This window comes from Astatotilapia calliptera, chromosome 11 (genome assembly GCF_964374335.1).
Source record: "Astatotilapia calliptera chromosome 11, fAstCal68.1, whole genome shotgun sequence".
NCBI classification, from domain to species: Eukaryota; Metazoa; Chordata; class Actinopteri; order Cichliformes; family Cichlidae; genus Astatotilapia; species Astatotilapia calliptera.
In genome coordinates, this window is record NC_137432.1 from 12,354,923 (window position 1) to 12,382,239 (window position 27,317).

A 27,317-nucleotide genomic window follows, 5' to 3' on the forward strand; every position below is an offset into this window, starting at 1 on the left:
TAAAAAATAAAGTGGCACAGCGGCACTGTGGTAAAGGCCTGTGTTTTTTACCATCAGCGTGACAGCACCGTGCCGCCTTTGCAGTTTTAAGGCCCAGGGAAACAAGCCTGCCAGCGCTCTGTAGCGGCTGTGACCGCTGCCGATAAGGAAAGGCTGCTCTTCATAGAGGACTCAAGCTCGGGGAAACGTTTTCTGGTCGACTCTGGCTCCCAGAAGAGCCTCTGGAACTCTTGTGTCGTCTTTACAATGGTATATTATTTAATCTCAAAAAAATTTTTAAAAATTAAAAAAAATTGGAGATTTCCCGCATCACATAACATGTGCAGGTACACTGGTACAGCACATGTGAGCGAAATTCTTATGTGTGTGCAACAGAGGTGTGCAAAATACAATAACATAAGAACAAGCAAAATATACGAATGGGTAAATCTGAGAATTATAAGAATAAATATATGTACAAATATAAGAGTGTATGTTAGGGCTGTTCGATATAACGATATATATCAAATGACGATATAACAATGTCTATCGTTTCCTATTACGCTATCGTTTGTTTCGTGATGTCGTAAAATAAACTGTTTACAGCAGTATTTTTCATCGTTTTGACGGTCACCTTAGTGGCTATATTAATTTCTTAAAGTTCTCTCTTTCTCTTATATTTAATATAACCACACTATGGGCGGGCAAGTGCCTGTTTTTACGTGTTTTCGTTAGCAACAATGACGGTAAAACCATCGCGTGGTTCCGCTGTACGCTTGTTTGTTTTCCACGTAAACCTTTCACAATAAAGCTCAAGATCCTGTTGAGACTTTTCAAAACAAACTGAATCACATGAGAGAGTATGCAGAGTTTACAGATGAGAAGCAAACAAAGAGCCGTCAGACTCAAACTATATGTATACACCTGCCCGCCTTCGTAAACAACTAAATGCTATGTTGCCCTATCATTTTTTGATTGGTCCACATGGTATATTTTTTCACCAATAGGAAAGGCTGGGGGAGTTGGGAGGGGGACTGAGTGCTTTCTAGTGTTTTTCCTTATAAAAACCGTTTCTTCCCGCAGTAAGTATAAACAACGATAGTATTCAGGAAGAAAACCTGCATATATTATACTGAACATAAAGTTGTTTGCAAAACTTGTGCATAATTTTTACAAATGTACAACTTCTATTCGCATTTCAAGTTATGAAAACAATTCCTTAAACATGTTTGTGGCTTTTACAGTAAAAATGACAAGATTTTCTACTCGGATTTTGAATTTTTTTTGTCTGAATTTAGATCTATTGTGCAAATATAGTATAAATGAAAAATTAACTCAAATTTCAGATATTTGAGGTTGTGCCAAAAAAAAAAAGAAGAAGATTTTTTTAAAGGTGAAATATAGAGGTAAAATCAAAAGTAGTCAAAAACGGCCAATTATACTCTGGACCCCAGAGGGTTACTAAATACATTTACATGTCTTGGTGACTGCAGCTGGAACCTTGGCAAAAAGTGTATGTGTGTGTGTGGAATGCTAGCTACCAGCATTCATAATATAATAGTTACAATAGCAACAGTAACCAGGGGGGTGGGGCTTAAATGACAGAACAAAGACAGGCTACCATGATGTCACATGCCAGGCCACCATGATGTCACATGCCAGGCCATAAAAATCTATAAATAGGGGTGCCTCGACACACAGTTGTAGAATTCCCTTGCAGGTGATTTTAAGCTAGCGATTGAATTGTGTTTTCAGATGAAAGCGCTTATAACCTTCTCCCAAAGTAGAGTGAGTACTCTTCCTCCACCCAAACCTAAAATGTATATTTCTAAATACAGGGAAGCAATTGTATTAGAAAATAAATATAAAAATGAACACAGGACCATGGTGCCAAGAACAGTTAAGGCCCCATCTCATCGCGAAATGTGCCCACAGAGGCCAGAAGGCGAAAAACCTGAACACACATTCAGGAAAAAAACAGAACACACAGGCATGAAGAAAGTCATGGCTCAACCTGCTTGTGTGGATACACGCAAAAGGGACAAGCAGCTCCTTGAGAAATCTGGACTTGTCCCCTTTTATTTACAGAAAAACGATTACGGAATCGTTCCAGGCTACCTGCGTAGAAGAAAGGCAGAGAAAGAAAAGGCTAAGCAGGACAATGATGCCTGGTTAACAAAACAACAGGAAACAGTTAAACCACTGGCCGAACAGGAGAAACAAAACATTCTCCAGGGCCTAAAGAGGAGGTTTAATGAGCTAAACTTTGAATATCAATCCCTCCCTTTTACTATCTCCCCTTCACAGCACAAAAAATACAATTACAAAATGTTTCTCGAAGAGGCAATGAGTCAAGTTGAAAAAGACATTGCCCTTTTTGAGGAACATAAATACATTTACGTAGGCAGGGAAGATGCATCTGACGAACAACAGTTACAGCGGACTCCACTGCCACCCATTAGACCGAAAAAGACAAAGTTGACACCCGCTCCTCAAGTCACACAACCAACGAAAAAGGAAACTTTCTCGACCGACAACCTACCACCTTTTCGTAGGATGTGTGTTCCACCTATATCCAGAAGTGGAAAGCAACCTATTCCCATGACTGAGAACCTTCACAGACAACCTATTCCCACCCAACTAGTTATAATTCCACGACCTAGTCCTGTCCCTCTGCCACCTATTTGTAAAAAAGCTGAATCTACACCCCGACCACCTGTAAGACCTCCAATGAAACGAGGTGTAACACCCATCCTTCCACCCATTTCCACCAAAAAGCTGTAGTGCTGTACCGTTAGAGTAGTTTTTTAACTACCTAACCCCCAACCGGTCTTGACAGAAGCCGCACCATCTGAGCCTGGTTCTGTCGAAGGTTTCTTCTTTTTAAGACAAAGGAGTTTTTCCTTCCCACCGTCGCCCAGTGCTTGCTCAGATGGGATCATTTGATTGTTGGGTTTTCTTAAACATAAATTGGCCTATTGAAAAAATGTAGTGTTTCTTACTACATTTTATTTTCAATAGACCAATTTATGTTCAAAAAAAAAAAAAAATTACAGCAGAAAAGAAAGCATGGGAGACATCTGATGCATTTCATTGCTTTTTAAAAAATAATTTATAATTTATCTGGAACAAATAAAAGAAAGTAAAAATAATCTTTTGTGGATTCTTTTTCTTCAATAAGTAGTAGAATAGGCAGTTCTTTATACATAAAGCATAGTGTTTTGTTAAAAAATAAAGTGGCACAGCGGCACTGTGGTAAAGGCCTGTGTTTTTTACCATCAGCGTGACAGCACCGTGCCGCCTTTGCAGTTTTAAGGCCCAGGGAAACAAGCCTGCCAGCGCTCTGTAGCGGCTGTGACCGCTGCCGATAAGGAAAGGCTGCTCTTCATAGAGGACTCAAGCTCGGGGAAACGTTTTCTGGTCGACTCTGGCTCCCAGAAGAGCCTCTGGAACTCTTGTGTCGTCTTTACAATGGTATATTATTTAATCTCAAAAAAAATTTTAAAAATTAAAAAAAATTGGAGATTTCCCGCATCACATAACATGTGCAGGTACACTGGTACAGCACATGTGAGCGAAATTCTTATGTGTGTGCAACAGAGGTGTGCAAAATACAATAACATAAGAACAAGCAAAATATACGAATGGGTAAATCTGAGAATTATAAGAATAAATATATGTACAAATATAAGAGTGTATGTTAGGGCTGTTCGATATAACGATATATATCAAATGACGATATAACAATGTCTATCGTTTCCTATTACGCTATCGTTTGTTTCGTGATGTCGTAAAATAAACTGTTTACAGCAGTATTTTTCATCGTTTTGACGGTCACCTTAGTGGCTATATTAATTTCTTAAAGTTCTCTCTTTCTCTTATATTTAATATAACCACACTATGGGCGGGCAAGTGCCTGTTTTTACGTGTTTTCGTTAGCAACAATGACGGTAAAACCATCGCGTGGTTCCGCTGTACGCTTGTTTGTTTTCCACGTAAACCTTTCACAATAAAGCTCAAGATCCTGTTGAGACTTTTCAAAACAAACTGAATCACATGAGAGAGTATGCAGAGTTTACAGATGAGAAGCAAACAAAGAGCCGTCAGACTCAAACTATATGTATACACCTGCCCGCCTTCGTAAACAACTAAATGCTATGTTGCCCTATCATTTTTTGATTGGTCCACATGGTATATTTTTTCACCAATAGGAAAGGCTGGGGGAGTTGGGAGGGGGACTGAGTGCTTTCTAGTGTTTTTCCTTATAAAAACCGTTTCTTCCCGCAGTAAATATAAACAACGATAGTATTCAGGAAGAAAACCTGCATATATTATACTGAACATAAAGTTGTTTGCAAAACTTGTGCATAATTTTTACAAATGTACAACTTCTATTCGCATTTCAAGTTATGAAAACAATTCCTTAAACATGTTTGTGGCTTTTACAGTAAAAATGACAAGTATTTTCTACTCGGATTTTGAATTTTTTTTGTCTGAATTTAGATCTATTGTGCAAATATAGTATAAATGAAAAATTAACTCAAATTTCAGATATTTGAGGTTGTGCCAAAAAAAAAAAAGAAGAAGATTTTTTTAAAGGTGAAATATAGAGGTAAAATCAAAAGTAGTCAAAAACGGCCAATTATACTCTGGACCCCAGAGGGTTACTAAATACATTTACATGTCTTGGTGACTGCAGCTGGAACCTTGGCAAAAAGTGTATGTGTGTGTGTGTGGAATGCTAGCTACCAGCATTCATAATATAATAGTTACAATAGCAACAGTAACCAGGGGGGTGGGGCTTAAATGACAGAACAAAGACAGGCTACCATGATGTCACATGCCAGGCCACCATGATGTCACATGCCAGGCCATAAAAATCTATAAATAGGGGTGCCTCGACACACAGTTGTAGAATTCCCTTGCAGGTGAATTTAAGCTAGCGATTGAATTGTGTTTTCAGATGAAAGCGCTTATAACCTTCTCCCAAAGTAGAGTGAGTACTCTTCCTCCACCCAAACCTAAAATGTATATTTCTAAATACAGGGAAGCAATTGTATTAGAAAATAAATATAAAAATGAACACAGGACCATGGTGCCAAGAACAGTTAAGGCCCCATCTCATCGCGAAATGTGCCCACAGAGGCCAGAAGGCGAAAAACCTGAACACACATTCAGGAAAAAAACAGAACACACAGGCATGAAGAAAGTCATGGCTCAACCTGCTTGTGTGGATACACGCAAAAGGGACAAGCAGCTCCTTGAGAAATCTGGACTTGTCCCCTTTTATTTACAGAAAAACGATTACGGAATCGTTCCAGGCTACCTGCGTAGAAGAAAGGCAGAGAAAGAAAAGGCTAAGCAGGACAATGATGCCTGGTTAACAAAACAACAGGAAACAGTTAAACCACTGGCCGAACAGGAGAAACAAAACATTCTCCAGGGCCTAAAGAGGAGGTTTAATGAGCTAAACTTTGAATATCAATCCCTCCCTTTTACTATCTCCCCTTCACAGCACAAAAAATACAATTACAAAATGTTTCTCGAAGAGGCAATGAGTCAAGTTGAAAAAGACATTGCCCTTTTTGAGGAACATAAATACATTTACGTAGGCAGGGAAGATGCATCTGACGAACAACAGTTACAGCGGACTCCACTGCCACCCATTAGACCGAAAAAGACAAAGTTGACACCCGCTCCTCAAGTCACACAACCAACGAAAAAGGAAACTTTCTCGACCGACAACCTACCACCTTTTCGTAGGATGTGTGTTCCACCTATATCCAGAAGTGGAAAGCAACCTATTCCCATGACTGAGAACCTTCACAGACAACCTATTCCCACCCAACTAGTTATAATTCCACGACCTAGTCCTGTCCCTCTGCCACCTATTTGTAAAAAAGCTGAATCTACACCCCGACCACCTGTAAGACCTCCAATGAAACGAGGTGTAACACCCATCCTTCCACCCATTTCCACCAAAAAGCTGTAGTGCTGTACCGTTAGAGTAGTTTTTTAACTACCTAACCCCCAACCGGTCTTGACAGAAGCCGCACCATCTGAGCCTGGTTCTGTCGAAGGTTTCTTCTTTTTAAGACAAAGGAGTTTTTCCTTCCCACCGTCGCCCAGTGCTTGCTCAGATGGGATCATTTGATTGTTGGGTTTTCTTAAACATAAATTGGCCTATTGAAAAAATGTAGTGTTTCTTACTACATTTTATTTTCAATAGACCAATTTATGTTCAAAAAAAAAAAAAAATTACAGCAGAAAAGAAAGCATGGGAGACATCTGATGCATTTCATTGCTTTTTAAAAAATAATTTATAATTTATCTGGAACAAATAAAAGAAAGTAAAAATAATCTTTTGTGGATTCTTTTTCTTCAATAAGTAGTAGAATAGGCAGTTCTTTATACATAAAGCATAGTGTTTTGTTAAAAAATAAAGTGGCACAGCGGCACTGTGGTAAAGGCCTGTGTTTTTTACCATCAGCGTGACAGCACCGTGCCGCCTTTGCAGTTTTAAGGCCCAGGGAAACAAGCCTGCCAGCGCTCTGTAGCGGCTGTGACCGCTGCCGATAAGGAAAGGCTGCTCTTCATAGAGGACTCAAGCTCGGGGAAACGTTTTCTGGTCGACTCTGGCTCCCAGAAGAGCCTCTGGAACTCTTGTGTCGTCTTTACAATGGTATATTATTTAATCTCAAAAAAAATTTTAAAAATTAAAAAAAATTGGAGATTTCCCGCATCACATAACATGTGCAGGTACACTGGTACAGCACATGTGAGCGAAATTCTTATGTGTGTGCAACAGAGGTGTGCAAAATACAATAACATAAGAACAAGCAAAATATACGAATGGGTAAATCTGAGAATTATAAGAATAAATATATGTACAAATATAAGAGTGTATGTTAGGGCTGTTCGATATAACGATATATATCAAATGACGATATAACAATGTCTATCGTTTCCTATTACGCTATCGTTTGTTTCGTGATGTCGTAAAATAAACTGTTTACAGCAGTATTTTTCATCGTTTTGACGGTCACCTTAGTGGCTATATTAATTTCTTAAAGTTCTCTCTTTCTCTTATATTTAATATAACCACACTATGGGCGGGCAAGTGCCTGTTTTTACGTGTTTTCGTTAGCAACAATGACGGTAAAACCATCGCGTGGTTCCGCTGTACGCTTGTTTGTTTTCCACGTAAACCTTTCACAATAAAGCTCAAGATCCTGTTGAGACTTTTCAAAACAAACTGAATCACATGAGAGAGTATGCAGAGTTTACAGATGAGAAGCAAACAAAGAGCCGTCAGACTCAAACTATATGTATACACCTGCCCGCCTTCGTAAACAACTAAATGCTATGTTGCCCTATCATTTTTTGATTGGTCCACATGGTATATTTTTTCACCAATAGGAAAGGCTGGGGGAGTTGGGAGGGGGACTGAGTGCTTTCTAGTGTTTTTCCTTATAAAAACCGTTTCTTCCCGCAGTAAATATAAACAACGATAGTATTCAGGAAGAAAACCTGCATATATTATACTGAACATAAAGTTGTTTGCAAAACTTGTGCATAATTTTTACAAATGTACAACTTCTATTCGCATTTCAAGTTATGAAAACAATTCCTTAAACATGTTTGTGGCTTTTACAGTAAAAATGACAAGTATTTTCTACTCGGATTTTGAATTTTTTTTGTCTGAATTTAGATCTATTGTGCAAATATAGTATAAATGAAAAATTAACTCAAATTTCAGATATTTGAGGTTGTGCCAAAAAAAAAAAGAAGAAGATTTTTTTAAAGGTGAAATATAGAGGTAAAATCAAAAGTAGTCAAAAACGGCCAATTATACTCTGGACCCCAGAGGGTTACTAAATACATTTACATGTCTTGGTGACTGCAGCTGGAACCTTGGCAAAAAGTGTATGTGTGTGTGTGGAATGCTAGCTACCAGCATTCATAATATAATAGTTACAATAGCAACAGTAACCAGGGGGGTGGGGCTTAAATGACAGAACAAAGACAGGCTACCATGATGTCACATGCCAGGCCACCATGATGTCACATGCCAGGCCATAAAAATCTATAAATAGGGGTGCCTCGACACACAGTTGTAGAATTCCCTTGCAGGTGAATTTAAGCTAGCGATTGAATTGTGTTTTCAGATGAAAGCGCTTATAACCTTCTCCCAAAGTAGAGTGAGTACTCTTCCTCCACCCAAACCTAAAATGTATATATCTAAATACAGGGAAGCAATTGTATTAGAAAATAAATATAAAAATGAACACAGGACCATGGTGCCAAGAACAGTTAAGGCCCCATCTCATCGCGAAATGTGCCCACAGAGGCCAGAAGGCGAAAAACCTGAACACACATTCAGGAAAAAAACAGAACACACAGGCATGAAGAAAGTCATGGCTCAACCTGCTTGTGTGGATACACGCAAAAGGGACAAGCAGCTCCTTGAGAAATCTGGACTTGTCCCCTTTTATTTACAGAAAAACGATTACGGAATCGTTCCAGGCTACCTGCGTAGAAGAAAGGCAGAGAAAGAAAAGGCTAAGCAGGACAATGATGCCTGGTTAACAAAACAACAGGAAACAGTTAAACCACTGGCCGAACAGGAGAAACAAAACATTCTCCAGGGCCTAAAGAGGAGGTTTAATGAGCTAAACTTTGAATATCAATCCCTCCCTTTTACTATCTCCCCTTCACAGCACAAAAAATACAATTACAAAATGTTTCTCGAAGAGGCAATGAGTCAAGTTGAAAAAGACATTGCCCTTTTTGAGGAACATAAATACATTTACGTAGGCAGGGAAGATGCATCTGACGAACAACAGTTACAGCGGACTCCACTGCCACCCATTAGACCGAAAAAGACAAAGTTGACACCCGCTCCTCAAGTCACACAACCAACGAAAAAGGAAACTTTCTCGACCGACAACCTACCACCTTTTCGTAGGATGTGTGTTCCACCTATATCCAGAAGTGGAAAGCAACCTATTCCCATGACTGAGAACCTTCACAGACAACCTATTCCCACCCAACTAGTTATAATTCCACGACCTAGTCCTGTCCCTCTGCCACCTATTTGTAAAAAAGCTGAATCTACACCCCGACCACCTGTAAGACCTCCAATGAAACGAGGTGTAACACCCATCCTTCCACCCATTTCCACCAAAAAGCTGTAGTGCTGTACCGTTAGAGTAGTTTTTTAACTACCTAACCCCCAACCGGTCTTGACAGAAGCCGCACCATCTGAGCCTGGTTCTGTCGAAGGTTTCTTCTTTTTAAGACAAAGGAGTTTTTCCTTCCCACCGTCGCCCAGTGCTTGCTCAGATGGGATCATTTGATTGTTGGGTTTTCTTAAACATAAATTGGCCTATTGAAAAAATGTAGTGTTTCTTACTACATTTTATTTTCAATAGACCAATTTATGTTCAAAAAAAAAAAAAAAATTACAGCAGAAAAGAAAGCATGGGAGACATCTGATGCATTTCATTGCTTTTTAAAAAATAATTTATAATTTATCTGGAACAAATAAAAGAAAGTAAAAATAATCTTTTGTGGATTCTTTTTCTTCAATAAGTAGTAGAATAGGCAGTTCTTTATACATAAAGCATAGTGTTTTGTTAAAAAATAAAGTGGCACAGCGGCACTGTGGTAAAGGCCTGTGTTTTTTACCATCAGCGTGACAGCACCGTGCCGCCTTTGCAGTTTTAAGGCCCAGGGAAACAAGCCTGCCAGCGCTCTGTAGTGGCTGTGACCGCTGCCGATAAGGAAAGGCTGCTCTTCATAGAGGACTCAAGCTCGGGGAAACGTTTTCTGGTCGACTCTGGCTCCCAGAAGAGCCTCTGGAACTCTTGTGTCGTCTTTACAATGGTATATTATTTAATCTCAAAAAAAATTTTAAAAATTAAAAAAAATTGGAGATTTCCCGCATCACATAACATGTGCAGGTACACTGGTACAGCACATGTGAGCGAAATTCTTATGTGTGTGCAACAGAGGTGTGCAAAATACAATAACATAAGAACAAGCAAAATATACGAATGGGTAAATCTGAGAATTATAAGAATAAATATATGTACAAATATAAGAGTGTATGTTAGGGCTGTTCGATATAACGATATATATCAAATGACGATATAACAATGTCTATCGTTTCCTATTACGCTATCGTTTGTTTCGTGATGTCGTAAAATAAACTGTTTACAGCAGTATTTTTCATCGTTTTGACGGTCACCTTAGTGGCTATATTAATTTCTTAAAGTTCTCTCTTTCTCTTATATTTAATATAACCACACTATGGGCGGGCAAGTGCCTGTTTTTACGTGTTTTCGTTAGCAACAATGACGGTAAAACCATCGCGTGGTTCCGCTGTACGCTTGTTTGTTTTCCACGTAAACCTTTCACAATAAAGCTCAAGATCCTGTTGAGACTTTTCAAAACAAACTGAATCACATGAGAGAGTATGCAGAGTTTACAGATGAGAAGCAAACAAAGAGCCGTCAGACTCAAACTATATGTATACACCTGCCCGCCTTCGTAAACAACTAAATGCTATGTTGCCCTATCATTTTTTGATTGGTCCACATGGTATATTTTTTCACCAATAGGAAAGGCTGGGGGAGTTGGGAGGGGGACTGAGTGCTTTCTAGTGTTTTTCCTTATAAAAACCGTTTCTTCCCGCAGTAAATATAAACAACGATAGTATTCAGGAAGAAAACCTGCATATATTATACTGAACATAAAGTTGTTTGCAAAACTTGTGCATAATTTTTACAAATGTACAACTTCTATTCGCATTTCAAGTTATGAAAACAATTCCTTAAACATGTTTGTGGCTTTTACAGTAAAAATGACAAGATTTTCTACTCGGATTTTGAATTTTTTTTGTCTGAATTTAGATCTATTGTGCAAATATAGTATAAATGAAAAATTAACTCAAATTTCAGATATTTGAGGTTGTGCCAAAAAAAAAAAAAGAAGAAGATTTTTTTAAAGGTGAAATATAGAGGTAAAATCAAAAGTAGTCAAAAACGGCCAATTATACTCTGGACCCCAGAGGGTTACTAAATACATTTACATGTCTTGGTGACTGCAGCTGGAACCTTGGCAAAAAGTGTATGTGTGTGTGTGTGGAATGCTAGCTACCAGCATTCATAATATAATAGTTACAATAGCAACAGTAACCAGGGGGGTGGGGCTTAAATGACAGAACAAAGACAGGCTACCATGATGTCACATGCCAGGCCACCATGATGTCACATGCCAGGCCATAAAAATCTATAAATAGGGGTGCCTCGACACACAGTTGTAGAATTCCCTTGCAGGTGAATTTAAGCTAGCGATTGAATTGTGTTTTCAGATGAAAGCGCTTATAACCTTCTCCCAAAGTAGAGTGAGTACTCTTCCTCCACCCAAACCTAAAATGTATATTTCTAAATACAGGGAAGCAATTGTATTAGAAAATAAATATAAAAATGAACACAGGACCATGGTGCCAAGAACAGTTAAGGCCCCATCTCATCGCGAAATGTGCCCACAGAGGCCAGAAGGCGAAAAACCTGAACACACATTCAGGAAAAAAACAGAACACACAGGCATGAAGAAAGTCATGGCTCAACCTGCTTGTGTGGATACACGCAAAAGGGACAAGCAGCTCCTTGAGAAATCTGGACTTGTCCCCTTTTATTTACAGAAAAACGATTACGGAATCGTTCCAGGCTACCTGCGTAGAAGAAAGGCAGAGAAAGAAAAGGCTAAGCAGGACAATGATGCCTGGTTAACAAAACAACAGGAAACAGTTAAACCACTGGCCGAACAGGAGAAACAAAACATTCTCCAGGGCCTAAAGAGGAGGTTTAATGAGCTAAACTTTGAATATCAATCCCTCCCTTTTACTATCTCCCCTTCACAGCACAAAAAATACAATTACAAAATGTTTCTCGAAGAGGCAATGAGTCAAGTTGAAAAAGACATTGCCCTTTTTGAGGAACATAAATACATTTACGTAGGCAGGGAAGATGCATCTGACGAACAACAGTTACAGCGGACTCCACTGCCACCCATTAGACCGAAAAAGACAAAGTTGACACCCGCTCCTCAAGTCACACAACCAACGAAAAAGGAAACTTTCTCGACCGACAACCTACCACCTTTTCGTAGGATGTGTGTTCCACCTATATCCAGAAGTGGAAAGCAACCTATTCCCATGACTGAGAACCTTCACAGACAACCTATTCCCACCCAACTAGTTATAATTCCACGACCTAGTCCTGTCCCTCTGCCACCTATTTGTAAAAAAGCTGAATCTACACCCCGACCACCTGTAAGACCTCCAATGAAACGAGGTGTAACACCCATCCTTCCACCCATTTCCACCAAAAAGCTGTAGTGCTGTACCGTTAGAGTAGTTTTTTAACTACCTAACCCCCAACCGGTCTTGACAGAAGCCGCACCATCTGAGCCTGGTTCTGTCGAAGGTTTCTTCTTTTTAAGACAAAGGAGTTTTTCCTTCCCACCGTCGCCCAGTGCTTGCTCAGATGGGATCATTTGATTGTTGGGTTTTCTTAAACATAAATTGGCCTATTGAAAAAATGTAGTGTTTCTTACTACATTTTATTTTCAATAGACCAATTTATGTTCAAAAAAAAAATAAATTACAGCAGAAAAGAAAGCATGGGAGACATCTGATGCATTTCATTGCTTTTTAAAAAATAATTTATAATTTATCTGGAACAAATAAAAGAAAGTAAAAATAATCTTTTGTGGATTCTTTTTCTTCAATAAGTAGTAGAATAGGCAGTTCTTTATACATAAAGCGTAGTGTTTTGTTAAAAAATAAAGTGGCACAGCGGCACTGTGGTAAAGGCCTGTGTTTTTACCATCAGCGTGACAGCGTTGTGTTGTTTTTAAGTACTGTATAATACTTAAATATGATCAGTTAGACAAAACCAGCTGATGACAAATGTTTTGTCTTGCTTTGTTTTATATTTGGGACAGTTCTTAACCCAGTTTACAGCATGATTTAGCAGATATACATTTGCCCTTCTAAACAGAGAATTTTTCAATTTCACAGGTTTCACCTCAATTCTTTTATCTGCTGAACTAGAACACTTCAAATGTGTGACAGTACCAGTAGATAACCACATTTCTGCAAGTTTGTTTTTTGCTTGTTCAGCAACTTCAGCAAGTGGTTATTGATGTATCATACTTTCTTCAGTCGTGATGGATTCTGTTTTCAGACAGGGTAAAACATCAGGATGGTGGCTAATACGGAAAGAAAAATGGATGGTGACAGAAAAACAGAGATAGCTTATACTAGACAGAATGGCCTGCATCCCTTGCTGTGTTCTTTTAATTCTTCAGCAAGGCATTTGATGATGACTATGGGTTCTGGACTTCATGTAAATAATTTTCATCCAAATACTAAAAACAATCCTTATGCAACTTTGTCCAATTCATAACTGGGTACTAAAAGGGCTTCAATTCATGAACAGATGATGCAAGACTTCTGTTTAACATCTTTAATAAAAGCTACGATTGGAAACTTTCATTTAACATCAAGTCTTGGCAGCATACAGAAGTAAAATATGTAAAAAAAAATTGAAATTGCCCAACATTTACAGATTTAATGTGCTATATGTGCATGCCGTTGAATGCATATGTATAGGTTTGTGCATGAGTTTTCTAAGGCTGTGTTGTCATTCTCAGTTTAAGAAGCAGCACAAATACAATGGGCCTGCTGAGCCTGACAGCCATAAGCATCCATCATAATGAAACTACCTTTAATGAAACAAGCTCAGGAACTGCCCCTAGACACACACACACCTACAAGTTAAGCACACTAATAACTCATATATATAATCTGTGAAATCTCACATAGAGTGCATTTTGGATGTAACAAGAGCACATCACAAGAAAGCAACAACAAATAAATAAATAAATAAATGACACCCCGCTAAACAATAAATATATCACCAGTGTTGGGACTAACGCGTTATTAAGTAACGCGTTACAGTAACTACGTTATTATTGTGGTAACGAGCACGGTAACTAGTTATTATGCCAAAACCAGGAACGCGTTACTCGTTACTGGGATTTAGATAGGCTCGTTATTCGTTACTTCGTGTGGTGGCTATCGCGGAGCTTCCACAGATTCAATAACATTAGCAAGTGGTGGAAGCCAGCAGGTGGATGAGAGAAAGGGAGGCAAGAGGAGAGACCCGAAGCGGCCGCCGGTCCCAGTGTCAGGTGAACTGAACTTCAGGTAAGAAGTTATAACCTGCAGTCCATCTGGGTCAGATATGAACCAAGTTTAGGTGGAGTTTATTTTCGTTATGCTGACTTTTTTGTACTGCGTGCTAGCTAACATGACGGAGTTTCTATACAGCTGGGTGGGTGCTATGTTACTGATGTTGAACTTTATTTTGTTCATAAGGTTAATTATTAGAGTTGCCAACCGTCCCGTAAAAAACAGAATCGTCTGGTATTCAGAGAAAATATTACACGTTTCTTATTGAGGTGAAAAGGAACAGTTTGTCCCGGACTTCAGCTACAATGAAAAAGGCACAAAGCTGGAGTTATTCTGTGTTTACGCTGCACAGCTGCCTCTTCTTCTCTCATCCTCTCACCCTCCCTCTCCCGTTTCTACTTCAATCATGAAACTGATCAATGATCAGCTGATCGGCTTTTCTCTCTTGTTTATTTATCGCCCACTTTGCGGCAGAAAGAGGAAACCAACGGATGTCGCGGTAAACAACAGCAGCACTTTTAAGCTTGATCAGCTGTTGTTAGAATTTATTTAATATTAATTTCTAGTATCAGCTGATGTTTGCTGGAGCCACAGCTGTAAAGCTGCTGGTCATGATGTCGGTTTGGATATGTGGTGAGTGGGAAACATGAAGATGAAACCAGGAGATGTCCTTACTGAATCATCAGAGCTGTGATGGAGAAACAGGTTTACCTTTTAGTTAACATGAATGAGTTGAAGGGAAGTTATGAACTGTTTCTGAGAGATAAATAACACCAGGATCCTTTTCTAAGCAGCTGACAGCTGGTAACTGTGCAGGGGCGGGTCTAGCAAAGTGTTGCCAGGGGTCCATGTAGGGAATTAAAAGGGAAAGGGGGGCACAAGGAAATACTTTCTTATTCTCATTTAAAATGTCTCACTTTTAAAAAAATAATTATCTGAGTCTTACAACAAACAATTGATAGATTGATACATATATACCATCAGAACAGTGTACATCACTGTCACAACAGTATTTATTTTCATTCAAAGGCTTTATGATTTTTCCTATAATGGTGGGCCGGTCTCTAGTCAAAATGCCCAGGACGATTTTTTTGTCCCAGTCCAGCCCTGTATGCAGCTCATCTGCAGTCTGGTGTTACCTACATCTTCCTATTCAGAAGGCAGAATTTCCGAGTTCTGAGTACAATCGAAAGCACCACGACTGCAGTTTTTGTGTTGGATGTAAAAAGCAGGCTAGGATAGAATCAGGCGTGGGATTTCTCTCGTGGAAATGTGCACATTATTTTTTCCTTTCTATTGGTAGGTGGCACAGTGCACTTGTGGTAAGTAAGCAAGCTAGAAGAAGAATCTTGCTGGGTATCCAGTTACGGAAGCAACACATTAACAAGAGAATTCTGAGTAAAACCAAAGTTACTTTCCCTAGTAACTAGTTACTCTGAAAGTAACGAGTAACTTGTAGTAACTGAGTTACTTTTGATAGAAGTAACTCGTAATGTAACTAAGTTACTCATTTAAAGTAACTTACCCAACACTGTATATCACAGAACTTAACTTTGAGTGAGAAAAAAAGAGAAATAGTCTGGAAACAGATGAATTTTCAGTCACTGACACAGTGGGAGTTCTGGCAGACACGTTGCACTAAGAAATGTCTTATTTTTAGAGACTGACCTGAATGTATGTTAGATACTGGTCAACACTGGAGCACTTTGGGATGCTGTAGCCCTTGTAGAAGCTAAATGCAGGTCCAAACATTTCCTCACTGAACCACACCTTGGCAAAGGTGTTGAGGAGGCGCTTGTCATAGTCGTCGGTCACACGACCACCGTATTGAATCTCTCCAATCATGTATCGAACTGTGTTCCAGGACACACCCTAAGGAGATGATAAAACAGTGATAAAGGATGACAAAAAAATTGTTCATGAATGTGCAATATAATTTGTGAGCAGACTGAATACATACACAGTCAGAAAGCTCTAAAACTCCCAGCAGATGGCTGTTGTTGATAAGTATTTACAATATCCTTTCTTTAAATCTCAACCCTTTTAACATTTTTTTATGGTCAAGAGTCCTAATCACACAGAATAATAAGCATTACTCTACCTACCTTCTTAATATCCATGTCATCAAGATGGTTTTGAACAAACTGGACAGTGGCATTAAAATCAGCCTGGTTGAACTCATAGGGAATATTCCATCCCAGGGGGCCATATTTCCTTCTCTCCTGAACTGTGCTGTGAAGAAAGGCTACTGCATACAGCATCGGCCTCCACTGCGCCATGTTACTGACATCCAAAAGGTCCTGGTTTATACCTGGTCAGGGACATGCAGGTCAAAAAGATGTACTGCATGCCCAAAAGGAGGCTAAGTGTAACATCTACAGAAATGTATTGAAATAATCCATAACTGAATAAAGTCAGTTACTTCTAAAACCAAGCATTGCACAAACATGCACACACAGATTTCCTTTTTAGCGAACAGTTAGGATTTGTTGCGTAAATGTGGGAGAAAAGATAGTGAACTGAATATGTCAGTCAAAATAATACCTTCTTTCTGATATAATACCAAACTGCAATTACTAATCGAAATCAGAATTCCCTAGCAGATCATTACATGGAGAAACCTTTGGAATGCAAGCGCGCGGATCCACACAGGTATGCACACGGGTGTTCACTGCTCGTAGACCCAAATTACACCTTTCTTGGCTGCTACTTCGACGCACATCTGTCCTGCGTGCTGCACAACAACATTGAATATTTAGTATTTACTGCTGTTTACACTTAGCTAGATTAATGCGATGGTGTTGTGTTTAGTATGTTGCTTTGTTTTTTTTTCTGCTTGTTTTCTATAAAAAAAAAAAAAAAAAAAAAAAAAGAATTCAAGCTGTAGATACGATCTCAATTCCCCTCCAGGAACCATGTCATCTGAGCCAGGAAAAGACAGCTGGTTTCTACATTTTAAAGATTCTTTTCTTTCTTCACCCTTGTTTTGGACCAAAACACAGACTAGATAACTCAGACTTGTTTAAAATTTTACTAACCTTGGGTAACATGGGTAAAAAACAAAATCCGGAATACAATAAATATAGCATCAAACAGGTGTTTCTCCCACATTTCCATCTTTTTATTCACTTACTTATTCCTATCATGGATATCACGAAGTAGAGGTGTTTTGTATATCTGCATCTCCAAATGTACACATCAATATTGGAATATATTTCATTCTCTTAGGTCCTCTTTCTTTATCACATAGATAAATTGGATCTATTAAACTGGCTAGTATTTCTGGACTTCTTTAATGTGAGCTTAAGTGAGCCAAACCTACCGCCATATGTCCTCTTAAGCCCTGCCTTGAGGCCCTGTGGTGGTTCATTGGTGAACTTGATGGACATCTGGAGAAGTGTGATGGGAAAGTGTCTGTGGACCTCAGTGGTCATCCAAAGGCGGAAGCTGTTGTTGACAAAGTCTGTCTCTGTCACAGTGTCCATGAGCTCATCCATGAAGTCCAAACCCAGGTGGCAATTCTGGAGTAAGGCCCAGCCACCCTGGGGACAAACACAGTAGTATGCCTATCATCCATGACGAAGACTATAAATGAGTTCAAGAAAACCCTAAATAATTTCTATAAATTCCAAACCACATTTTTAGAGACAGAACATCTGTATTGCTAAAACAGCAGTAATATCTCACCACTCACATTAGCCATAGTTTGCTGCAGAAGCTTGCGTGCGTGGACCTCTTGTCCTTGACCCATGGATACATAACGGGTCTCGATTTTCAGCTTCTTCCCGAGTGCTATAATGGAGTCAGTTGGATCTGAGCCCATTGAAAGGAAGCAGATGAGAGGTGTTCGTGGGTCCGACTCCTCCCACATCTTCTCTAAATCAAGAATCACCCCTTCAGTGTATTTCTCCCCTACTGTGTCCATTATGTATTTACGGGCCTAAAGGAAAGAATATGATGCAAAGCAGATGTAATTTTTTAAATGCTTTGTAATGCAAAGAGTTGAGCAAAGTAGTCCAATAGTATATATTGGAATAAATTTACTTTCTAGAAAGCTGAGAACTGAGATAATTCTTCAAAGCATTTTCTTTACTGGCTAACTCTTTTTACCCTTAAGGCTAGGGCAACTGTGGACTGGACTGTGAGTTTAACTAAATAAATTGGACTCCAGGCTTGTCTTCAGTGGGCCAGAAAGTTATCCATCAGTAAAACTGAATATCTTTTAGCCACTGTAAATATTCAGGCACAGCAGGCTGGAGGGTGAAAGCTGTATAACAACAAGTTACACAAGCTGCTTCTTATCTCAAGAAGAGCTTTGACCAAGCAGCTTTCAGTGAAGATTAAGAGATTATACATTCTTGTTTTGTGGTCCGTGTCTCATTTATGTAGCTGTATTTTTAAGTCAGGAGGTATCGCTTCCCAAGCTTTAAGCCATTAACTCTCAGATTAGCAACTTTAAGCCTTTTCTCTTTCTTTAGTGGTAATTATTAATTTTAATTGCAGTCTACAGTATACTATTGAAAATGCACTATGATAGAAATGAGAAAAGTAGATTTACATTGCCTGTTCTACTTGTTGTGTTGTATATTATAAAGTAGGCAAAAGCATGACCAAAAAACAGACCAGACAACCAATGTTTGGCTTTCTAATTAAAGAAAATGGATTGGGTGACCCTTAGCCATCCTATGCTGCTATAGGCTGGTTAGACTCTTCTGATGCTTTTAAAGTTTACACTGCGATATTCATACTGTTAATATTTCCCTTCTCACTCCTGTAGTTTATGTTTTGTCCTTGGTCTCTCTATGTTCTCCTTTTCTCTCTCCTCTTTACCCCTCACCAGTCGCAGTAGATGGCCTCCCTTTCTGAACCTAAACCAGCTTCTGCCAAGGACCCGATCATTAATTCTGGAGCACCGTCACCAAAGGCTTGTTCACAGGGGAACTTATAACAGTTATTACAATATTAATGTTCCAAGGAACTTTTTGTTTTGAATTGGCATTATATAAAGAAAACTGAATTTAATCATTGTATCTGTCCTCTATAGCCATGCATAAACATGTCTCTCCTTACCTGTGCGATGGTCCTGTCAGGACACCAGCAGCGTATGAGGAGCAGCCGTCTAAAACAGTCAAGAGACTGGTCATAGGAGTTTGGGACTACTTCCTCCTCTGGGGCCTCCTTGTCAAACCAAGCCTTCCACTGTTTCTCGTTACGACTTATCTGTAAGAAGACTTATCTGTGACAAAAAGCTCTGACGTGGGAAACAAATATAAAACAGGGCAAAACTTTAACTGCATTACAGCACATCAAAATCTGCAGAAAAGATAAAAGAATACTGTGAACACTTCAAACATATTTAGACACAAAGTGATCTTCAAAGTGGCCAACAAAAGAAAGCTAATAAGTAACAACAAAAAAAGACAAAAGTAGGATGAAATGTACCCTGTTTGACTATGTGCACTCCCTCGCTCTCTCTCTGTGTCTCGTCTCCCTTAACTGTTTCCGTGTCCCCCTCGTTGTCTCCTCCCGTTATCTCCCTGGTCCGTCTCATCTCCCTGAATTTTCTTTCCTCCCAGCTCCCGTGTCAAGTTGTGTGACTTGGTCTCTGTCTTAGTGATTCCTGGTTTACTTTGATAGTCTTCTGTCTGGTGTGCATCATGTTCAGTTTTGTGTCCCCGTGTCTCGTTAGTTAGATCACGTTCGGCTGGGTCCCCTCCAGTAGTTTGTTCCCTCGTTTGCCCTGGTGTGTATTTATGTCTGCGTCTCCCTCTGTCCTGTGTCGTGATCTCCCTCATTTCCCCGCTGTGTGCTCTGCCTGCCTGTGTAGTTCATGTGTATTCCCAGTTTAATAAGTTTTGTATTCCTGGCGTCCAGCAATAAAGCTGTTCTGAGTGTGAGTCTGCATTTCTGTCCTATCCTGCCTGCTTCACACAGCAATTCATGACAATATAGCTGAGGTCTCATGCATGGAAGAAGTCTTATTTATGGCACTTCATTTTATAACGAGCACAGACAGACACAACATGTAATGCGTGACCTAACTAGATGATTATGCAATAACAGGAGGCCATGAATTGACACTGCTGTAAACACCATGTGCTTCCAAGATGCGATCTGCATGTGTGATAGCACAAAATATGCCAACAGATTGTGCTAATATTGTTATGTTTATCACAACGAAGCACAAAGGAAACTAGACTAGCAGAAGTGGCATGGCAATGGCACGGCAATAACCTTTTAACTGTATAACAGTGGATACAGCTCATCAATATAGCTTTAAACTCTCACATACTTTAGGATCAAATTTAGAAAAAAAAAATTGAGGATATACCCAAGACAGTTTAGCAGTCAGTCATAAGGTAACACATACATAGTGGAGGGACCAATTATTTGATCCCCTGCTGAATTTGTAAGTTGCCAATTTGTAAGTTTCACTTCCAATGAAATGAAAAACAGTCTATTTTTAATGGTTGTTTCATTTCAATTTAGAAAGACAGAACATCAACCAAAAATCCAGAAGAAACACATTACATAAAAGTTACAAATTGATTCACCTATCATTGTGAGAAATAAGTATTTGATCCCCAAGCAAAACATGACTTAGTTCTTAGATGCCCTTTTTGGCAGCCCAAATTACTGTCTACAGTTCAATCCACAAGATCATTTCTGAAGCAGTAGTAATTGTACTGTGCCCCGTTCTAATGCCAGACTGAAATTCACTTAACACATTAACAAGTAAAGACTGTTTTTGCTCCAAATTTATCGGAGATTCGATAATTTGAGACTGAGGGCAAGTGTTACTCTTCTAAAGGCTCACTTTTACATAACAGGTGAAATAGGCAGTTTTCCATTTTTTTTCTTGGAACAAAAACATAAAGGAAGCAAAAATTCAGTTTAATCCAATTCAATTTGATTTTAATTAAGGTTTATTTTTATTGCTAACTATAGGCTTTATAAAAAAGGAACGTTTTATTTATCTTAAAACAGAGGAAGTGGATAATTTTTTGAAATAAGATGGTTGCAATATGGTCTATAATTAGATGAGACACTTAGATCAAGCAAGGAATTTAAGAAGTAATTTAATGACAGAAACCTTAAAAGCCTGTGTTATGTATCCTGTTAATAGTGACAAATAAATTATAATTAAAATTGTAGTATCACCCTGGCTACAGCGATGAAAAGAAAGTGTGTACAAAGTCAAGACGTAGAAGAAGATAACTGAACATTTTCAAACATCATCACTAAATGCTTGACTAAACCTCAAAACTTCTGTTGAATAACTTAAACTTCTGAATAACATCGAAAGTCAGACCTGTCGTCACAATAATACTGCAAGAAAACTAGCCCATTCGCTTATACCATTGGTGTGTATCTTATGAAGAAATACACAAAGCCAACTTCAATGTCACTTTGCTAAAAGCAGAACAGTTAGAAAGTCCACCACCTCCTCCTTGTCTTTTTTTTTTTCACCACCTCTCTAATCCAGAGCGTTTCACTTTAATTTGCTACACAGCTACAACATCCAGGGGGACCTCAACCAGTCCAGCTTCAGTCCAGGGCTAATCCAATAACATCTAGCAAAAACGTTCCCCACCTGTGGGTGGATGTTGTTCTTGGAAAACTGCTTATTTAGGCCCAAATTATAAACTATCACCATTGCAAAAACTTCAGGCACCGACACATATGGTGGTCAAGTCAGAATCATAAATCACCTTAAACACGCATGTTTTTATCTTTAGTAACAACAGCAATGCCATGGATAACTGTGTGTAATCGAACAAAATTAGAAAAAATTAGGCAGGTTTCCTAATAAAGCTGTATTAACAACATCTGAACAACTAGTTTCTTTAAGAAATCAAGTCACTTCAAAGGGATAAAGCAAGCCCTGCTTCTAAATCTCAATAAAAATGTACCTTTAAAATATTGCTCATATTTAGGCATGTGTGTAATCTTGAAAAAGAGTATGCCCTTTAACAACTACTTACTGCAGTCAAAAAGCTACCTGCTGCTACTTAACATTAAACTGAGAGTTGCTTATGTTTGTCTATTAGCCCTGAAAGCATTAAAGTATTTTAGGGGTTTAGTGCTTTGTTTTATCAGTAATTACTGTTAATTACCCTTCAGCAGAGTGTGTTACAATTTTAAGACCTGCATCTGAAATGCTAATCCAACTATCCCTGTGATTCATGCTTAAAAAAACCAAATGTCTATTTCCAAGTGCACACACACACACACACACACACACACAGTTTGAGTATGCACACATGCTCAGCCAAAAGTATTTGACTGGAAGTTTCTCCAACTAAGCTCATTTCACAGAGCACTGAGTTTTGACTCCACGGGGACCACAGTGCTGTCATTCATCCACAAGGGTGTGTGTATTTAAGTGTGAGTGACAGTCCATCATGATGAGTGTGTGTCTATGTACAAGAGGGAAATGAAGTGAGCCATGATGAGACTGATATTGACATGCTTACTAGAGCAAAGAAGAGCTGTGAAAAGTATTTAATAAGCACCTTGAGACAACTGCTGTGTATGTGAGTGTGTGAGTGTGCAGGTGTGTATGTGATAGATTAGAACTGCTATCTGAAGACTTAAAAGATAAAAGTCCAAGTGGGTAGACTTTCTGTAGGCTAAAGGACACTATCATACAGCTGTCAAGGCATGTCTAAATTGATCAAGTGTATGTTGTACCTGATCCAGTATATCAGCGAACTGCCAAAGTTTGCTGAGCTCTACAAGATTTAGCCAGGTCATGTCAAGGATCCATTTAGCTGGTTTCTGGGGGCAAGCCTTCAGATCCAAGGATGCACCTCCTGAATAATATGAACATGAACAATTACAGATATAGACACCTGCAAGTATAACTGGAGGATCCAATGCAAAAAATTCAATTTTAAACTCCCAAAATACATAACAAATGCAAAAATGTAAACCCAATCTTCAAAAACACAGAAAAAGTCATCAGAATTGTAATTTGTTGTTTATCAGGCCGGAGCTGACAGATGGTGAAGCTGCGTGCGTGCACCAGACTGTGGCTGTTCTGGTTCTGCCAGTTGCCATTGCTGGGTTTTATCCCCACAGTGAGGAGCACTCCATATCATATTCAGTGAACTGCTACAGTGTCAATATGTTCAAATTCTGCATAGTTTCTGTCATGAGGTTTAAAACCTGTCTACTCCTTGAAATAAACAATAAATATGGTTAAAGAAAAGAATAACAAACAGCAGAAACAGATGGCAATTTTAACAAACCTTCAGGCTGTTTTGATGTGAATGATAGCTTTACAGAAACCCTTGTATTTTCATTTTTATTTCAAAATGGTGTTTTAAAATAAATCTTAAGAAAAAGTAGGGAAAAACAGTTTTTGTCCAGATGAATATGTTTCAGAAAATCTGTCTGTTCATTCTAACAAGCCGTAAGAAATATCATAATCATGTTTACAACCATGTGATCGATCAAACAGGAAGTAGAGTGTTGTTAGCTAAATGATCTATTCGTTAGCTGTAGAATCTTTGGTTCTGGACAATTTGTGAGTCAGCACAGCACTGGCAGCCTTCATGCACTATGTGTCTCAGTATTCAGTGATCCCGCCCTGTAACTTTACATGGTCTAACACTTTGTAGTTTAGCTGATGGTGGAATATCTAGGAGTGAAGAAATTTCCCAAACTCACTTGTTGCAACGGTGGGATGTTGTTAAATTCTTAGTACTAAGAATCTTTGTCAATACAAGCCATGTTTTTTCATAGCTCAGAGCAGATGTGTTGAAACTCATAATTTTGGGTCTTAGCATTTTTATCTTTTATTTGTTTTCCTGCGTTACTGAATAGATTTCATTTGGCGTATTTTAGTAGATCATAGAAATATTGTTGCATTGTTTGATGTTATTTCATGTAACGAAAATTCTATTCTTTATATTTGTAATATGCAGTTAAATACCTAATAAATAAAGAATACTTATGCACATCTAAATGCCAGTAATCAACATGAGTTATGACCCCACTGAAACGTTCCAAATATTCAAACTAACCCATGGTTGCATGTGCTCACAAAAACAACAATTTACCCGTACAAACAAAACCTTCAGTGTTTGCATCTGCCTCTTACCTTTGATGAGTGTGAGGAACTCCTCGTGTTTGACCTTGTTGCTCTGCATGTCTATCTTCAGCGTCATCAGCAAAGTGAAAAGAAACTTGTGGTCCTCATACAGGCCCCGTGCTGCGTACTTATAAACTTCAAAGGTCATGAACTCTATGATGTTGGCGATCCGTTTACTTGTGATAGGGCTTTTAGAAGACCTTTTCAGGGAAATAAACAGGTCTTCTAAATAACATAGCAACTTGAAGATTCTGTTGCTATGTCATAAAATTATACTTGCCAGTAGTAAGAGTGAGAACTTCTCTAAAATCAAATATAAACTACTAGTAATGATTGCACAACTTCATGAAGTAATAACTTGCAGGTTTTTACATTAGAAAGGTATGGTGGTTTAAATGCACAATAGTTCCTTGATTTGAAGTTTGCAAAGACTTTCCAATATACATATAAACACACAACAAATTACTATGGGCAAACCAATTCATTAAGCAGGAAATGGTAAATATCAGCGTATCCTCACCTGGCCAGAGAAAGGTCAAAAAGTCCCAGGAACTGTCTAAGAGACGTCTGATACATGACATTCACCATACTCATCTCTGTAATCAGGAAGTACAGGATGCTGCCCCTGGTGGCCACTGGAATCACACAGGGAAACACAAAAGCACAAACTCCAACAAAACAAGTAATATCGTTCATGAGGACATTTTTAAACAGGTTTTTGAAAGAATGTTCTGTTAACTGTAGCCTCCATCCATCCATCCATCCATTCGCGTCCGCTTATCCTGTTCAGGGTCGCGGGGGGCGCTGGAGCCTATCCCAGCTGTCATAGGGCGAAAGGCGGGGTACACCCTGGACAGGTCGCCAGTCTGTCGCAGGGCCAACACACAGAGACAGACAACCATTCGCACTCACATTCACTCGCACATTCACACCTATGGGCAATTTGGATTAACCAATTAACCTATCCCCACTAACTGTAGCCTGTATTTTTTAAATTAAAACCAATATGTCTCACATTTGTGTAACTGAAGGCTGACTGACACTTTGCAGGCTTACTTAGAAAAACACACAAAAAAAGAGGGAACTTTGTTTTTAAATCATTTTCATTTTCACTTACCTGGCCGGTACTCCTCTCTGGCTGCGTTGATCTGGATCTCAGTCTCTGCGGCAATCTGTAACTTCTGAGTGACTTCTTCAGCCGTACACTTCGTGTTGCTAAGGACAAGAATCAGACTCTCATCATCAACCAAGGAACCCTAAAAAACACACAAACAATTTTTTTTTTAAAAAAACGATTATTTTTCACAATTTATATCTTATAAAGCAAAAGAGAAAAAGAAAAAGAAGGCTGCAAACTATTTCTAGTTTTAATTAAAAAACGAGAATGCACAAAACTTGGCCCCAACCTCACCCATGCAAATGAATAAAACATTTTCTCACTGGTGGCAATGTAGTTAACCATTTCTAAAAAGAACATTTCTGACACATTGCGGTTTCTTGCCTGTGTGCTCGTCAGTCGGTAGAGAAGACTGTCTTCTAGTTCCTTCATCTTTCTCTTGTTAGATGTCACATCTTCCAAGAGGTCTGTCCTCTCCTTCTCCAATTCCTGGTGTCATAAAAGCAAAGAAAACACAACCACATGAGCAGATATAGCTGCAGGATGGTGCTAGAGAAAGCCTGTCATTAAAATCAAAGGTCTTTGATTCTGCATTGCTCTGATGAGTTGATTCTGTCTGTGGCTTTAGACTCTTCTCCGGTGCCTGTCTATCATGGTGGCCTCTGGTAGCTGTCTATATTATTCTTACTAATATCTGCAGCCGCGTGAAGGTCAAGAAGCTGAGATTTTGGCAAAAAAAATTAATAAATACCTTATCTAAATGAATAGATGAGCAGAATCCTTATGAAGAATAAAAACGCCCCTAGAGGAGAGATAGCCTCAGGGTGATGATAAGACCTGTAAAGCTATGTTGTCGCCCTTTTCTCCGTAGTCCTAAGTAAGCCCCAGCAAATGACTCCAGCTTACCTCTTCTAAGTGTCCAAAAGTGTTATTTCTGCACTGGGGAAAGCAGGTCTTATCAAAATTTACACCACAGTCTTGCCTGCTGGGAGCATAAATTTGACCAGCATGCTAAATCCCTTTTAGAGTATGAGAGACAATAATTGTGATATTTTGTTTTGAGAGTGCGAGAGATTAAACTAAAACAAAATTTGTCTTGTTATCTAAGTCAAATTTAATGGTGGCTCATAAGTAGGCCGACTATCCACATCCCATTAAACTGACTGCCTTTAAGCGGGTATAAAAAAAAACAGTCACCACTTCTAAGTGGCAGGTGTGTTTTAAATCAATTAGATTGCTATTTTGATTGTAGATTACAAGCATATTTTCCTAAGAACTGCTGTGTTGGACACTATCACAGCAGGTTGTTATCAATGATAAATGCTCTTTACATATAATGTAATATAATATAATATAATATGAATACACAAATATTTATGAAAATGCTTTTTTTTTTACATTTCCTATAATTTTACTTTTACTATGAGAATTATTATGGTCAAGACAGCAGGCTGGTTTGAAACCAGTGGGTCTGAGAGGACAGAATTAGTATTCATACCCTTTCTATTACTGCATATGAATGATTTCAATAGCTTACAAAGACAGATGTAAGTCATACTGGAGCTGAAAGCTGTGCGTAGAATTGAAGTTTGACTGAAAGTAAAAAGAAACGATTCAACAGTGATGTTGGGTTTGTGAAAACTGCACAAATTGTAAAGACAAGAAGCAGGGCTTACAGCTGAGGTAGTAGTTTTAGCTCTTATTTGATTAAATCCAAATTTAGTACACAGATACAGTAACAAGCCTCTTCCCATCTGGAATAAATCTTTCATTTCATGACCAGCTATCAGCAGAGGGAAAATTGCTTTTCTGTAACAGGACCAGCCTTTTCAGAGTGACAATCAATGAGTCCTGCA

General features: G+C 38.7%; 1 protein-coding gene across 1 annotated transcript in view; it reads right to left on the reverse strand.

Annotated features, from left to right (window-relative positions):
• The window catches only part of dnah5 (dynein, axonemal, heavy chain 5), a 107,812-nt gene that overhangs the window by 14,469 nt on the left and 66,026 nt on the right, over nt 1–27,317 (reverse strand). The window contains exons 74-83 of the mRNA XM_080307805.1: nt 25,846–25,950; nt 25,462–25,600; nt 24,865–24,979; nt 24,354–24,544; nt 22,940–23,061; nt 19,316–19,465; nt 17,940–18,185; nt 17,568–17,787; nt 16,351–16,556; nt 15,914–16,117 (exon numbers count right to left, since the gene is read on the reverse strand). Of these exons, the coding sequence (XP_080163931.1) occupies nt 15,914–16,117; nt 16,351–16,556; nt 17,568–17,787; nt 17,940–18,185; nt 19,316–19,465; nt 22,940–23,061; nt 24,354–24,544; nt 24,865–24,979; nt 25,462–25,600; nt 25,846–25,950 (1,698 nt within the window). The remainder of the gene's footprint in view (nt 1–15,913; nt 16,118–16,350; nt 16,557–17,567; nt 17,788–17,939; nt 18,186–19,315; nt 19,466–22,939; nt 23,062–24,353; nt 24,545–24,864; nt 24,980–25,461; nt 25,601–25,845; nt 25,951–27,317) is intronic.